The sequence below is a fragment of the Ictidomys tridecemlineatus genome, chromosome 10 (assembly GCF_052094955.1).
Source record: "Ictidomys tridecemlineatus isolate mIctTri1 chromosome 10, mIctTri1.hap1, whole genome shotgun sequence".
In the NCBI taxonomy this organism is placed as follows: Eukaryota; Metazoa; Chordata; class Mammalia; order Rodentia; family Sciuridae; genus Ictidomys; species Ictidomys tridecemlineatus.
In genome coordinates this window covers 13,218,191-13,234,085 of record NC_135486.1, presented here as the reverse complement: position 1 = coordinate 13,234,085, position 15,895 = coordinate 13,218,191, and the positions used below count along the sequence as shown (strand labels likewise).

General features: G+C 56.9%; 1 protein-coding gene across 11 annotated transcripts in view; it reads right to left on the bottom strand.

Moving 5' to 3' along the window:
- Positions 1–247: 247 nt before the first annotated feature.
- The window catches only part of Kiaa1614 (KIAA1614 ortholog), a 36,203-nt gene continuing 20,555 nt past the window's right edge, over positions 248–15,895 (bottom strand). For 4 of the 11 annotated variants that reach the window (XM_078022424.1, XM_078022425.1, XM_078022420.1 and 1 more), the window contains exons 5-13: positions 13,632–15,079; positions 12,147–12,300; positions 10,215–10,473; positions 9,630–9,800; positions 9,081–9,149; positions 6,787–6,914; positions 5,898–6,082; positions 3,906–3,983; positions 248–1,435 (exon numbers count right to left, since the gene is read on the bottom strand). In XM_078022424.1, the coding sequence (XP_077878550.1) occupies positions 1,242–1,435; positions 3,906–3,983; positions 5,898–6,082; positions 6,787–6,914; positions 9,081–9,149; positions 9,630–9,800; positions 10,215–10,473; positions 12,147–12,300; positions 13,632–15,079 (2,686 nt within the window). In that variant the 3' untranslated portion in view covers positions 248–1,241. The other 7 variants (XM_078022426.1, XM_078022427.1, XM_078022428.1 and 4 more) reach the window with 5 other exon arrangements.

Below are 15,895 nucleotides of genomic sequence, written 5' to 3'. Positions count from 1 at the left end.
TAGCCCACTCCCCAGCGGCACCTAGCCACGCCCCTGGGCTGTCTGTCCCCATCTTCAGCCTTACCCAGGGCCCCTCTTCCAGCCCTAGGCCTCTCCCTGGAGGCCTCTGCATCTACATGGTCTGTGACTTTAACCCTGGGGGCCTCCCCCGCCTTCGCCTCTGGCATGCTCACTGGCCACCCCGTGCCCTCCTGCCTCTGCCCAGTCCCAGGCCTCCAAGGGCGAGTGAAAGCCGAGTGAGCCCAGAGAAGTTTCAGCTTGCATTTTAATAATTTAAGACTGACGCATGGCCACACAGGGGCAGAACCCCAACCCTTCTGGCCGTATCCAAGCCCAGCGTAGGAAGCACCCAGGTGGAATGGCCACCCCTGTTCTCTGCAGCCTCCCTGCTGCCTGCCTGCCCACCCACGGCTGCCACCGGGGAGGTCTGGATAGGGAGCTTGCAGCTGGGGGCAGGGGGACACCAGCTGCAGCCCTGTCTGCACGCTGGACAGGAGAACAAAGCCGCGGCCTTCCAGGCCTAGCTGCAGCAACTGGAGCAGAGGCGGGGGGCGGGGCGGACCCACAGGCCAGCTTCTGCCCACCTCAGCTGTACTTCCCTGAACTTGGCCTTTATTTCACTTTCCCCCTACATATCCCCTTACATATCATTAAAAAAAAATTCCTAGAAATTTTTAATGTTCTGGGTACCAGATAACATCTTCCAAATACTCTCACACCCTGACAGGGGGTGGAGTACTTCATCAGGCCATAGGTTTGGAGGTTTGGCTTGGGGTATCTGCTGGCTGGCTGGCTATTACTCCAGGATGCTGTGTCCTTTTCTGGATGAGGAGCAGAGGTGGCGAGTGGGAGCCAGGAGAGACACGGCTGATATGGCCTCCATCTTTGGTTCTGCAGTGTTGGGGACTAGGGGCACCTTTGAAGGGGAATGGGACCAGTTCTCAAGGGCCAATAAAGGACCCATGGAATCTCTCCAATATGCCCCAACATGGGGCAAGTCAATGTTGCCATCACCTCGAGCATAAAAGGACATCAGGATTTTCTTTCCCCAGTTCTGCATAAATTAATAATCTTAAACAGATTTCTGGCCCTAGGGGAGTCAATCACAGAAGCCCTGCCATAGCCTGAGGGGCTACATGTCACCATCATCTGTGGTTTAAAATGGTCCACAGAGTATCTCTGCAGTGCATTCCAGCCATTCAATCCCAGGGCAGTTCAGAGCTTCCAGCTGCACTTCTGGGTCACCGTGGGACAGGCCTCTGCCGCAGGACACGTAGTGACAAACTCTCTGAGTGGGCCAGAAGCTCCTGGACGTGAGCCAGGCCTAGCCCAGCAACCTTGGCCCCATTCACCTCAAGGATCTCATCCCCCACCCCGAGCAGCCCTGAGTACAGCTTGGCAGTGTCCAGGTCAGCCATCTCCTGCACGTAGAGCCCTGCAAAACAAGGCAGAATGCAGCAAGTGAGACCCGAGTCAGAGCTGGCAGCGCTGCAGGTGCTGTCCAAGCACAGGGCGAGAGGGTTGGTGTGGGGCACGGCCACTCGCACGCACACACATGCACACACACCTGGTTCTATCTTGCAACAACTGGCTTTATACTGAGATAGAGTGTGTCTCTTCCACAGCATAGGCCATTTCTCTGTCTCCTCTTTAAAAGTGAAAACACTTGAGGATGATGTTGTTCATCCACACCCCAGAGTGACTGAATTAATCTTATCTTTTTCTGGGCTGGGGTTGTGGCTCAGCAGTAGAGTGCTTGCCTAGCATGCGCAAGGCCCTGGGTTCAAGCCTCAGCACCACATAAAAATAATTAAATAAAATAAAGGTATTGTCCAACTACAATTAAAAATAAATATTTAAAAAAAATCTTATCTTTTTCCAAGATGTAACATAAAGAAGAAAATAATTTTTTTTAAATGCCTACTGGGTTCCTGGAACTCAGTGGGACTCATAAATAGATCCAGTTGCCACCCTGAGTGGCACAGGACCAGCACAATGGCCAGGGTGTTAGTGGAAATAGCTGAGGCCCAGTTGTTTGCCACATGGTACCTCCAGGACTGACCCGGCCTCTGTCCTACTCACATACAGTTCCTCACTTGGGATTTGGAGGCATCTGGGCAAAAGCCCAGGAAAAATACTTCAGAAGCCTTGATGGCTTATTCTTCTATTTCACACACCCCCTCCCTTCCCCTCCATGTGACCAGGCCCCGCCTGGCCAGCATGATTATTGCCTGTGGTCTAGAAGGTGCCCAGCAAGCACAGGGGACCGTGCTTCTCTGCCTATTCTCTGCCGCTGATTCTCAGGGAGCCCACATTGCTGAGGCAGGCCCTGCAAGTCGTGGGCTGGCTTCCCCTGTCCTCTACTGGCCAAGCACACAAAAGCATCCAGCTGAGGGCTGGATACCTTCTCAAATTCGCCATCAGCTGCTCCATCTGAGATTAAATGGGCACAGCTTTTTCAGGGAAAGCTGGATTCCACTACCCATTTTCTGTACTGAGTGACCACAGGGGTTTAAGGGCCTAGCCCAACCTGCTGGAGGACTACAGGGGATGACCTTCAGGGACAACATTTGTGGAGCTGACCACACTGGAATGCGCTGGGCAGCCTAGCACAGCCTCCACCCCTCCCACTGCCAGCCCTGCCCAGCTGGCTGCACATGGGAGACGTGAACAGCTGCCCACACACGGCCGTCTCCACTTCCTCTTCTAGAACCAGGTGCACAGCCAGAACCCGAAGGGGCATCTGGCTGGTTCTTCAGGGTCTGGTTTGAAACCATCTATGGCCCCTTGGATTAGTGGCCTGGAGGAGCCGGGTCCAGCTCGGCCTCAGTCTGGCTTTTCAGAGCCAGCCTCTGAGCCTGGGGTCTGCAGGAGCCCCTGCCCCTGCTCCTGCTCCGCACACAGGGCTCTGCACACGTTCCCCGGCCTGGGGTCTGGCGCTCCCTTTGGTTGCTTCTTGGACAGGCTGAACCTTCCCAGCAAGGCTCCGTCACCCCTCCTCAAAGCACGTCTGCCCTCCTGGCTGCACAGGGCTTTCCGCCAGGCCTTGCCCTCTCTTTACATCCTCTCTATGGCATCTGGGCAGCTTGCTTGCTCTTCTCCACACCTGTGGCATGGGGAGGGATAGGAGGGAACCCCAGTGACTCTGGGGAAGCGTCTGATGCGCAGTGGGAGAAGCAGGTGGGGAGTAAGGATAGACCTCAAAAGAATGCTGACTGTACTCTGGCATTTGGGGGAGACGGGTAGGTGTCCCAACTCAGTCGTTGTTCTCTGGAGGTGGCTTTTGTTGAGGATGCAGGTCTCTGTTACAGAGTTATAAGCAGAGGCAAAGCCAGCTGTCCTCACGGGCTGGTGTAGAATGGGAGGTGACAGCCAGCAAGTCAACAGCGGCATCCTGACATTTTTAGCAAGGAGCCAGACCAGCCCCAGCTCACGGCCCTCTGAGGAAGTAACTGCTGCTGGAGAAGGCCAGGAGCACCAGACCTGCCACGTTCCCTGTGCTCAGGGACCCCTGTGTGACACCAGGGGCCAACTGCAGCAGCAGGAGCAGGGCACACCTGGGAGGACCCGTGTGGTGAGGGGAGCAGGCCAGGGGGGCCCAAGGAGCCCTTGGTGGTCATGGACCCTGCCCATCACCGCTCAAGGACAGGAAGTGGGGGAAGGGCTCTCTCCACCTACGAAGGGGCCAAAGAGACTTTGGAGGGGGTCGGGGGGCATGCCCTTTTGTGGGTTCTCTGCTTCATGTTTGGTGCTGGGGATTGAGTCCAGGGGTGCCCTATCACTGAGCCACATTCCAGTCCTTTTTATTAATTTTATTTTTATTTTGAGACAGGATCTCCCTCCCCCTGCCATAGCCCCCTGAGTGGCTGGGATTGCAGAGAGCCACCGTGCCCCGCTGTGTTTACCGTGGGCACATTGACAGCTGAATGCAGAGCCTGCTGGTCCCTGTCTGGGGTTCTGTTCCCCAAATACACCTTCTCTTTCTGCAGAGGGAAGAGAAGAAGAGTGCTGGACACGTTCCTCCCAGCCTCACTGAATGCCCCTCGGACTCTTCCACACTGGTTCTGTTATCCTCATCCCACATGTTACAGACCTGAGCTCAGAGGGGAAAGTTGCTTGCTCAAGGTCACCTCACAGCAGGGGCCCTGAAGTACACCCACGCCAGGGCTCTCTGGCTCCGCAGGGCCTGCTGGGAGCCTTTCTGGGTTCATCTAAGGAGAGGGGGCACAGGGAAGGTGGAGCAGCCGACGGCTTGGGGAGGGCTGGATGAGGCTCAGTCTGTGCTCACAAATGCCATGGCCCCGTGAGGACTGGCATTCCCCCCGGCCCCCAGGTCTAGAGCAGGGAGGACCTGTCCTCATGCTCATGTCCAATCCATCAGTGAACTTAGTCAAAACTACCTGTAAGACTCCCAGAATCCACCCCTTGTAACCCTCTCGGTCTGGTGCCACCCCAGTCCAGGCCACCACCATCTCTGAAACTGGTTTCCAGGACGGCCTTTGTCCCACCAGACTCTATTCTCAACACAGTGGCTTTAGGCCCTACTCAAGGGTAAACCTGAGAATTTTGCGCTTCTGCTTGAAGCCCCCCAGTGGCTCCCGTCTCACACAGTGGGAGAGCCAAAGTCACTTAGGGCAGCACCGCCGCCACCTTTCTGAGCTGGGCCCCTGCCTGACCCCCTGGCAGCTCCTCCAGCAGCCCACACTCTCCCTCCTCAGGACTTGGCACCTGCTGTTCTCTCCGCCTCAAATGCTTCTCCCCTTGACACCAATGTGCTCCCCCTGTCTCTGCTCCGGTGTCATCTTTAAAAAGCGTGTCTACGCCAGCTTACATTTTTCACTAAGGTACATGAGGCCTGTAAGGTCACATACATACACATCCCACATCCGTGATTCTCAAGGCAGACCTTTTGTGAACACAGCCCAACTCCCTCCCTGGAATGTGAGCTCAGAGGTCGGGTTCTGTCTGCTCCGGTACTGCTGGAACCCACCCTGGCAGGTGTTGAAATAACGAAGGATGGGACAGGTGCCGGGGCTCGTGCCATCTGCAGACTTGGGAGCAGGTAGAATTTTTTCCAGGCTAAACAACTTTGAGATAAAGCAAGCACTAACCTTCCCTGGCAGGGCCCCGTGACACAGGCCCTGAGAATGTCTTTCTGGGTCATTGCTCCCTCCCTCCCCTCCTTCCCCTTCCTCCGTGTACCTGTCCTCCTTCCCTCCTCACCTCGCCTGGGGAAGAGCTTTGAGCTTTCCCTTGCCTTGGCAGCATTCTGGGCCACAGACCTTGGGCAAAGGCCCACACGAACTGAGTTGTTCTGAAAGACTCCTGGATGGCTGGTACTGAGCAATGCCAGGGGAAGGTGAGGGCCAGGTCTCCCGATGGCCAGTGCGGAATCAAGACCCACAGGCCCCAGCCAGGAGTCTGGAGCCAGGGTCCGCCTGACCATGACCCACAGAAGCCAGCCCCAAGGGAGGAACTTGGAGAGTGGCACGGGCAGGCGGGCAGGCAGGCGGGCAGGCTCCACATGCCCAGACAGACCCGGAGGGAGAGGGGAGCCGCTGAAACACATCAACCACATCAAAGGGATAGGTGGGACCCAGCAGGCACGGATGATTTCCCTCCGCTCTCCTATGAAAAGGTGTCCTTCAAGATTCTGATATCAAGATGTCATTAGGTAGCAGCAGGGACAGCGAGTCAAACCTGGCAGCCCCACCCCCGGGCACTTCACCCCTCAGGGCTGCACAGCTGCCGGCAGGGTCTGCAGGTGCGGACTCCTGCGGACTCCAGTCCTGCAGATTTTGAATCTGCAAAGCTCCGCTGCTCAGCCAAAGGCCAGAAGCAACCCAACGGGAGCCAAGAGGCAAGACTGGGTTTGCTGAGGAAGGGGAGAGGCATACCTGAGTCCCGGCGCCCATCCCCAGAGGCCACACAGAAGCCAAAAGTGCCCTCTGAGGAGCGCTGCAGCTGCAGCTGGCTCGTGCCATCTGGGAACACCTCCACCACGCGGCCCACGGTGCGAGGCAGGCTGGGGGCACCCACGTCTTCCACACTGAGGGCCCGCCGGGGAGGGGCCTTGGCCAGCCTGCGAGGGGACCAGAGACACAGTGAGGACAAGGGCCCAGCCCTTCCCTGGCTCTAAGCTGACCAAGGCGTCTCAGACTTCAGAGTCCGGGACTGAAGGCTGGGGCCCCACTGACCGCAAGGGCAGAAAGAGCAGCCTGGGGTGGAGACCACGCCTGCCCCGGGCTCTCAGTGCCTCAGCAGAACCAGAAAGCTCCCCCACCCAGCGGTGGTATCTGGACTTTTAGGTAGAGACTTCTGAGAGGCCGAGAAGCCGACGAAAGTTGTGATTTCCTATGACATTTCTAGGAGTTAACAGAGGGGGCGCTGGGTGCGAGCACCTAGCCTACAGGGCCTCGGCAAAGAGGTACGTGTGGGTCAAGGGCCTCTCTGGGGGCCCCTGTCTCTGGAGGTTTAGTCAGATCTTTGCTAGGCTAAGAAAACTCTAGAACATCTGATTCCAAGATGTTGTCAGACAGCAGAAGGAGAGAGGAATCCAACCTGGCAGCTCACCCCTTCTGGAATCCCACACCTTCTCAGCGCCCCCTGCACAGGATGAAGGCAGAGGTGCTACTGCTCCACCTGGCCTCTCCAGACAGTTTGTTAACGGGGAGGCCCAGGCAGCCTCTTAAAGGGACCGTGATGCTGAGGCAGGAAGGATTTGAGCTTATAGCTCCACTGGCCATCTCTGAGTTTACTCTCTAGACCATCTGTGTCCACGCTTACCTGCCTCCTGCACTGGAATCTCCTGGCCCCTCTACCAGGTACAGGCTGGACCGGTCCCCCTTGCCGCTCAGCAGAGAATGGAGGTTCTGAAAGGAGGAAGCTTTCCGATGTTGGTGGGAGGGTGACACCTGGTGGAGAAGGCCCAATATTGCAGGTGAGAAAACCACCTGGGCAGGGGTTGACAGAGGATTGAGGTCCTCTTAAGAAAGTGATGTGCAAACTTTGCTCTCTACTTCCAAGTGCTCAGTAGGACCCACCAGAACTCACTCCTGCAGATGGGCCTACACGGAAGCATCAAGGTTGGTTATAACAACTGAAATAACAATTCAGTTTTATACCATTAGTTATCTCATTAAGACAATCTAATTTTCTCACTGATTAGCAACAAAGTGAAAGTTTAAAAATACAATTAAATCATATTTTAAGAGTTAAAGCCAAATATTTTGCGATTCTTTAGTATCCCTTTTATGATCACTTTTGTTCAAAAATTTGCTCTTTATGTACGTTAAAACATGGTGCATAAAAAGTCCAACAAGGCAATGATTCCTCAAGAGCCCACAAAATGTTGGGAGTGGAGATGAGACAGATTGGAAGCTCTGGGTGTGTAGTGAGTGCCGGGTGCAGAGCAAGGGTGATGTGTAGGGAGTAAGAAGGCTTCATCTTAGGGGTCTGGGGTCGCTGGGGGAGCTGGGAAGCAAGAGCTGTCCATGTAGAGAAAGGAATGAAAGCCCCAGGAAGAAGAAAAATAGCATGAGTGAAGACATGGACAGACGTGAGAAAGCTTGGCAGGTTCTAGAACATATGTGTGGTCTGGGAGGGGAGGCCACAGAGTTTGGAGGAGATGGACCAGAACAGAGGCCAGCCCTGAAGGACCTCAAACACCCTGCTAAGGAATGGCAGCATGATGTTAATTAGAAGGAGATCAGATCTGCACTCTAGAAAAGGCCCAGCACAGTGGCACCTACCTGCAATCCCAGCAACTCAGGAGGCTGAGGCAGGAGGATGGTAAGTTCAAGACCAGCCTCAGCAATTTGAGACCTTAAGCGATTTAGCAAGATCTTGTCTCAAAATAAAAATAAAAAGGGATGGGGATGTGGCCCAGTGATAAAACACCCCTGAGTTACATTCTCAGTACCCCCCAAAACAACAAAAAAAAATACAACAAAAAGAAAGTGACACAATGAGGAGACCCTTCTGAAGGTGGGGGTGGGGCTGGGCTGATGGGGCCAGGCAGAGAAGCAGCCTTTTAAGTGAATGTCACACATGATTTATTACATTTGGAATCTTTGTTGCTATGGTCTGAATGTCTGTGCTCCCTCCATTCACTTGGAAGGAGGCCTTAAGGAGGTGCCTGGGTTGTGAAGGCAGAACCTGGTGGGCCCCCAGACAGCCTCTGGGCTTTAGAGGGGAGTTTACAGTCACCTGAGAAAGCAGTTCTCCTCGTCACCCACTGGGCCTCAGCCTTGACCTCAGACTCCCAGCCTCCAGAACAGCCTGGTCTATGGGATTTGTTGGAGCAGGCTGAATGGACTAAGTGATCTAAAGATGGCAGACCTATTATCCAGATGCCGAAGAGGCAGGCTCAAGGCCTCCTGGGAGGACAAGCAGACATTTCCTAGGGAACAGGGAGGAGGAAGGGAAGGTTTCCAGACACTAGCTCCAAGGGCCCTGAGAGGAGCCACAGCCCATCGGAGGGGTGGAAGCAGCTGGTGTGTTTGGGTATGAGGGCAGGCGGCTGTCCACTCTGAGGCAAGAGAATCACAAGTTCAAGACCAGCCTCAGCAACTTGGGCTGGGAGGCAGCTTAGTGGGAGCGCTTGCCCAGCGTGTGCAGTGCCCTGGGTTCCATCCCCAGCAGCACACAGAGAAGCAGCCACCACCGGACCACCGAACACGAGCGTGCCGGCCCAACATGCTAACTGGCGGTGTCTTCCCTGGATACGTGTCATAAATACTTCTGGGGGAGACAGACTCCTCTTTTCTCTCCTTTTTTCTTTTCTGGAGTGTCTTTCTCCTGCACTGTCCTCCTGCACTTCAGCCTGCTCTGTCCCGGCCAGGCTGCTTTCTGTTTGTGGGTTCGGCTTAAACCCCTCTATTTCGCTAATGGTGTCATCGTTTCCCTTGAGGACTTTACAGAGATGGAAGCTCTGATGGCCGCTAATCTGGTCCCACAAAGGAGTTTCTGAAGCACAAGGGCCCTGCGGTGGCCCTCTCCCCTGCTCGCCCTCTCTGCCTCTGATTGTCTGCCTCCCAGTCATTTGGCCAGCAGATATCTTCTGAGTGCCAACCGCGTACCTGGTACCGTCCCTGGTGAAAGAAAGTGGGTGGAATTCCCATTCGGCTGGCATCCTCTTCCCCTGCAGCCTGAGAAATGAAAGGCTCCCATGGCCTGACCAAGCCACCCACCCGAGTCTGTCCAGGAGAGGTGGAGGTGAGAGGAGAAACAACACTGGACACTGCTAGGGCAGGGCGGCTTCCAGAGCCTGGTCGGGAGCTAGTGAGCAGCGCGTGGCTGGCTCAGACTGAGGCACGGGGGAGGGCTGCCGTTGGCCACCCGAGTCCACCCCCTCAGCACGCGCTGAGGGCTGAGCTGTGTTCGCCATCATGAGAGGCCTCGGCAGTGCAAAGATCAAACGTGTTTCCTCAATGCACTCGGCGAGGGGAGTGAGGGGAGAGAGCGGAACAGCCACGAAGGTGGCAGTACCCAGCAGAGGCCCTGCTCCGCCAGAGGACTGACCGTAATGGGAGATGGGCCTGAAATACTGATGGGTGAGCTGCGTCAGCGGGTGGAGAAGGGGAGCCTCAGTTTAGGTGAAGACTCAATCCCTCCGTGTGTGATCTTACCACAGAAGTGCAAGGACGTCTAGCATAACACGCCCCAGTGTAACTGGGGTTGAGCGTGGTAAGAGGCGAAAGCAGACAGATCACAGAAACCCTCCGGCGACACAGAGCTGTCTCCACTTTATCTTGGGCACAAGTGATGAAGGACAGATGTTCAGAGGGGGTGGTGCACATCTGAAAGACCATTTTTGGAAGCCATATGGAGAAGGGCCACAGCAAGGAGGCCAGTCAAGAGGCGTGAGGGAATCCAGGAGTGATTTGGGCCTGGATTAAGAGAGTCATTGTGGCCACAGAGAAGGTTCCAGAATAACCAGTGCCCGCACTTCCAAAGACTTGTCAGAGTTAGCAAAGCTGAGGGAGAATGAGAAGTCTAGGATGAGCCTAGGCCTGGGCAGAAGAACAGAACTTTGGGGTGATGCCTACCTGCCCCGGGCCCGGGGGAGCCCAAGTCTCATGGATAGGCTGTGGGAAGCCAGTGCCCCCCCTTCTCCACGGTGGGCTCCCTGGGAGGCACCTGGGCACATCTTTCTCCTTTCACCCTTCATTCCACCACCAGCCTCACAACCCCCGCCGGGGCCGTGGACTCACCAGACGCAGGGACTGAAGCGACGGGGCTCTCTTCACTTTGGAGGTGCTGCTGTGGGAAGCTGGGCTAGGCACAGCGGGCTGCAGCTGCTCCACGCTGTAGCTACGGGACTTGCTCAACTTGGGCTGGGAAGTCTGGCCGAGGACCGAGAGGAGCTTCTTCAGCCCCAGGGTGGAGGCCAGGCCGCTGCTCCTTTTCTTGTTGGCTCCAGAAGCAGCAGCTGGGGGCACCCTGGGCCCTGCACTGGCCTCTGGTGATGCTCTGAAACACAAGGGTGGACCTGAGGCGGGCTGCAGAGACCTGGGGCGGAGGCAAGGCAGGCCGCAGCACCAACGCCTCACGAGGGGGACTGGCAATGGGTTGAGAAAGTAGACTGTGCCGGGTGCTCTGCCCCGGGGAAGGTGCCTGGGCGAGCCCCCGCCATAAAAGGCAGCTAGGGGGCTGGGGATGTGGCTCAAGCGGTAGCGCGCTCGCCTAGCGTGCGTGCGGCCCGGGTTCGATCCTCAGCACCACATACAAACGAAGATGTGTCCGCCGAGAACTAAGAAAAAATAAATAAAGGTTAAAATTCTCTCTCTCTCTGTCCCCCTCTCTCACTCTCTCTTAAAAAAAAAAAAAAAAAAAAAAAAAGGCAGCTAGGGTTCAGCCCCTCGTCCATTCCTTATTTCTGAGGACTTCCTTTGTGCCGGCCTCTTCCAGGCCCTGGCTATGTGCTGTATAAGACAAACAAGGTCCTTCTCTCAGAGCTTATCAACAGCGGACCACTAAGCCAAGGGGAAAACCCTGAGTGCCTGCTGAGTGCAGCAGAGTGGCCAGATGTCTCTTTGAGAAGGTCTCTTTGAGAAGATGGCCTTTACCCTGCAATCTGAATGCCAAGCAGGAACCAGGCTGCCATGCTGGAGGTGCCTGGGCCAAGGCGGGAAGAGGCGTGGGCTCAGGAACCACAGAGTCCAGGACACAGGGTGTGGGTGCAGGGAATGGGAGGAGGGCAGAGAGGCCAGGTGAGGCCAGGCAGGCAGGCCCAGGAGGATGACCTGGAGCACGGCCGGCCATGGTGAGGGGTCTGAATTCTGTTCCAAGTGGGAGAAACAGCCATTTTAGGTTTTTAAATAGTAAAATAATGCCATTTAATAAAGGTTTTAAAAAGATGCTCCTGACTATCACTGTGAAGAAGGAACCAGAAGGAACAAGAGAGAAGGTGGAGCAGGCCAGGGCTCCTGTAGGTTCACAAAAAGGAGATCCCACAGCTGAGACCAGGAGAAACGGCCGGGGGATGTGGGAGGGGGAAGACTTGCTGCGGGTCGAGCAGATTTAGGGCTTGAGCCCGGTGGGCAGGCAGCGTGGTAGTAGGCCCTGGATGTTGAGTTCTTGGGACTGGCCAGACAGGCTGAGTTCTGGAGTGCACAGAAGGCTGGAGACCCCCAGGGAGCTGGCTCCGGGTATGTGGGAGGCCTGGAGATGCATGCAGTCACCAGGCAAGGTGTGTGTGTGTGGCACGGGACAGAGGGCCCTGGCCAGAGCACCAGGCTCACGGCAGCCTTGAGGTCAGTCCACAGAGGTGCCCCAGGCAATGACTCAGACCCACAGCTGAAGAAGAGTAGAGAAATAGTTTTCCTCAGCATCTGCTTTCTAAGCCCCGGGTCAGGAGCAAGTCCTTCCAGACAGTACCCAGGGGGCTGGGACTCCGTCAGCTGGGTCTGTGACCATCTCAGTGGCTGGGGCTGGAGGCCATTCAGGGGATGTTCAGCAAATGAACAACAAGGTACATCAGACTAAAAAGAACTAAAAAGGAGTATCAGGGCTGCCAAGCTAGGGCATGGTCTAGGGACTCCAAGGATCTGGGGGCAATGAGGCCAGTCATGCTACCATCCTGGGAGTCTCCTCCCCACCCAGCACCCTCTCCTGCAATCAGGGCTCCTACTCCTGCCACTTACCCAGGTGGCATGTGCCCTCCAGAACTGGACTCTGTCCTCTGCAGACCTTCTTCCAGGTCCTGGCTGGACTCCAGCTCCTCTGAGGCCAGGGAGAGGGTAATGCCCATGGAGTTGACGACGGTGTCTGCCAAGCGGAGAGAGCCCTGGAGTCCTCCTGCAAAGGCCATAGCATCCCTCCTGTATCAGGCTGACCATTCCCCAGGCCAAGGTGGGGAGAGGACGGGCCCAGCCTCAGAGGCTGGAGAGCAGGAGGGCGGAAGAGGGGTGGGAGCCTCAGCAGAGCAGTGGAGGCAGCGGAGGGAGCAGCAGATGGAGGGGGCGGCTCTCGGAGGATGGGCCAGGGGAGTCATGGACGGGGTCCTGAGGCCTGCTATCAGCTCATCACCCAGGCCAGCCGCTGGTACACAGTAGATGATTAATAAGTGTTTAAGTGACGGTGTGGCTTGTGATAAGTCATGCCCCTTCTATATCATGGGACATAGTTGGAATGGGGCCATTTTATATTCCTGGGATAGAAAACAATTTGTCATCTACGATTTCTCACAGCTTTGACAACTGCCGCCATTTGGGGAGCATCTGTATGCAATAGGCAGTGAGTTAAATCCCCCTGCTGAGCCCCCTGGGGGTTCCTGGGAGGTTCCATTACGGTCCTTTACAGAGGAGCCTGGAGCATGGGGGAGCAGGTGACTTGCCCAGGTCTTGCAGCGAAGGCCTCCCCTGGCTCTCTGCTCCAGGCCTCGAAGGATGCCCAGAAAGGGCTCAGGATAGAAGCCCCAAGGGAAGCGGTCAGGAGCAAACCAGCCGCTAGCCTAGAGCCCCCTGAGGGAAGAGACAGCAACACCCAGGATCTGCCCCGGACGGGGGACCCCTCCCGAGGACAAAGAGGTGCTACCTGCCCACTTCAGCAGCCTGCCTGCTGAAACCACCAGCCAGCCCAGCAGGGCCAGGGTCCTGGGGGACTCAGGCCAGAGGGCAGCCCTACCACACCCTACAGGAGCTCTGCCTGCTGGTCACGGTGCCCCCTGGGAAGCAGGTCCGCCTGGCCACAGAAAGTCACAAGGGCAGGTCTCTTGTTGAAGCAGCTCACTTACATGTTCCCACAGCCCCTAGCACAGTGCTCAACACCGCTGAGTGACAGAGCCAGTGGGTGCGTGACGTGGAAGGTTTCTGCCCTGGGATTCCTGGAGCTGCTGCCCCTTCCTGCTTTATGGAGCCAGATTCCCATGAAGCCCAGCTGCCCACAGCCACGGAGCTTGCTGCTGGGAACCACGGCCTCCCCATGGTCCTGCCTCCACTCTGGGCTAAGCTGAAGCCTGCCTCAACCCCCAGGCCACCAGCTCCCCTGACACCTGCCGTCACTCTGAGGGGCTGCTGGGAGTGTGTGGCTGTGTTGTCTGACCACTGAGAAGAAAAGCAAGTGAAGATTGAACGCCCAGAGTGTCCCCGACCTGGCCTGAGGCCGAGTCTGAGCAAGGGCAGCCTTACCGTCTCCGCTGCTCTCCAGGGGCAGATCCGGCTCCTGGCCACAGGGACCCCTGTCTGCCCTGCCGTGGTGGATAGCTGCTCCCCAGGGCTCCTGCAGCCCCAGGGGGGAACAGTTGTTGCAGTTGTTGGTGGACAGGGCCAACAGTGGGTGCCTGACTGGGGGACTGCCGGGCCGAGCCAGCGCTGCCTTCCTGTGAGGCCCAGGGGAGGTGGTTTTCCTCGAAGTGGGAGGTGTTGGCACCCAGCCTTCAGGGGAGAGAGAAGCAGCTGGCTGCCGGGCTGGGCGGTGAGCAGAGGGCTCTGCATGGCTCTGCTGCAGGGAGGAAGTGCAGACAATTTCGGGAGACTCGTGGCCTTCTATAACTTGGTCTGGTCTGCCTGGCCCCGAGGGCCCAAGCTTTGTGGAGGACGTGGTGACATAGGCTGTCCTGCAAGGAGCCCAGGAGTCCACAGGGTCCCAGTGACTTTTCAGTTCTTGTTCAGGTTGTTTCTCGGACCCGAGGGAAGACCTCTCAGGTTCCAGGGCAGGAGGCTTAGGGACAGCATCTTCTCTCAGAGTCCCATCAGGGGTCTGTCCTCTGCCTTCCTTCACCTCATCTCCCTCCTCCGCATCGTGAACCCCATCCTGGGCCTCAGGGGCCCAGGACGACTCCACCTCAGCTTTCTTGGACCATCTGTGGCCTCCTTGAGGCCGGGAGCCCTGCTGTCGGCGGCTGCTGCCTCTGGGCCGCCCGCCTGTCCTTCTGGGCTGGGAGGTCCCAGGTTCCTCACTGTCTGTCCGGCAGCTGTCTGAGGTGTCCGTGCTGTCCAGGGCAGAGTCCCCTTCCTCAGGGCACACGGTGGTGTCTCCAATATGTGTTTCCCGGACCCATTCTGAGTGAAGCCCTGGCTCAGCAGGGAAGAGCTGGAGTGGGGAGCTGGGGCCACAGGAGGTGTGGGGCTCCAGCATCACCCCCTCCACTCCACAGGCAGCCTGGAGTCCCTGGGCCACCCCAGGGCTGGGAGGCACCTTCCCCTCAGCAGGGCGTCCATCCTGAAGACAGTGGCCACAGGCTCTGCACTTCCCCTCGCTGCCCCATGGCGCTGGGGGTGCCAGGAGGCCCCTGCGGTCTAGGCCACCCAGGGGCCTGGGGAACGTGCCCTCGCCCATGTCCCGGTTAATGTAGTGGGTGACGTGGGGCTTGGAGCGCAGTGGCCCCTGGCCCGAGGCCGGTAGCACTGTGCTCAGCACCTGGCGCTGGCGCTGCTGCAGCCGCTCCAGGTAGCGGGACTCAGCCTCACGGGCAGTCTCGTCCTGAAAGCGAACGTGCGAAGGGGACGTGCCCTGCTTAGGCCACTGCCCGCTGCTGGACTCCCCGCTGGAGGAGTCACTCACGTTCCCATTCTGGAGACTGTCTCTGCAGGCCAAGGTCATCCTGGGGTCCGGGGCTGGGCCTCTCTGGCCATCTCTAAAGAAGAGACAGGAGAGAGGTCACAGGTAGAAGGGTGGATGTGGGGAAGATGGTCCCTCCCTGGGTACACCCTGGCCCGACCCTCACCACACAACCGGGGAACAGTCTCCATGATGCTCTGGGATTGCTGTAACCCACAAAGTTACCCCAAATTAGCTTCCTGGGGCGTCAAGGCCAAGCCCTGTATCACAGGCCCATTCTGATTCTGATGCCCGGCACCAAACAGAAGCCCCATGTTCCCTCTGTGGCCTGGCTGGGCCTGAGCTGAGAGAAAATGTCATTAAACTCAGGACTGTATGGAAGGAAGACACCAAAGTCCTTGTGTGTGTGTGTGTGTGTGTGTGTGTGTGTGTGTGTGTTCGGGAGAGGAAGTGGTCATCGTGCGTTGCTGGTAGTGGTGAGCTGTGGAAATATGGACAACCAGTCCTCTATATTCACAGGCTCGAGTCTGTGGATCAACCAGCTGCATATCAAAAGCATTTGGAAAGAACACCTGCATCTCTACCGCACACGTAGAGATCTTTTTCCTTGTCTCAACCCCCTGGACACTGTAACCCAACGACCTTTCACATCGTATTCAGTGTTATAAGCAACCAACAGATGGTTGGAAGGAGTATGTGCACAAGTTATATGGTGTGTGTGTGTGTGTGTGTGTGTGTGTGTGTGGTGCTGGGGATCAAACCAGGACTTCCTGCATACCAGCTAAGTGCCCCACCACTGAGCACCATCCCAGCCCTAGATTATATCCAAATGCTATGCCATTTTACATCAGGGGCTTGAGCATCCAGGTTTTGGTATCTGCGGGAGGTCCTG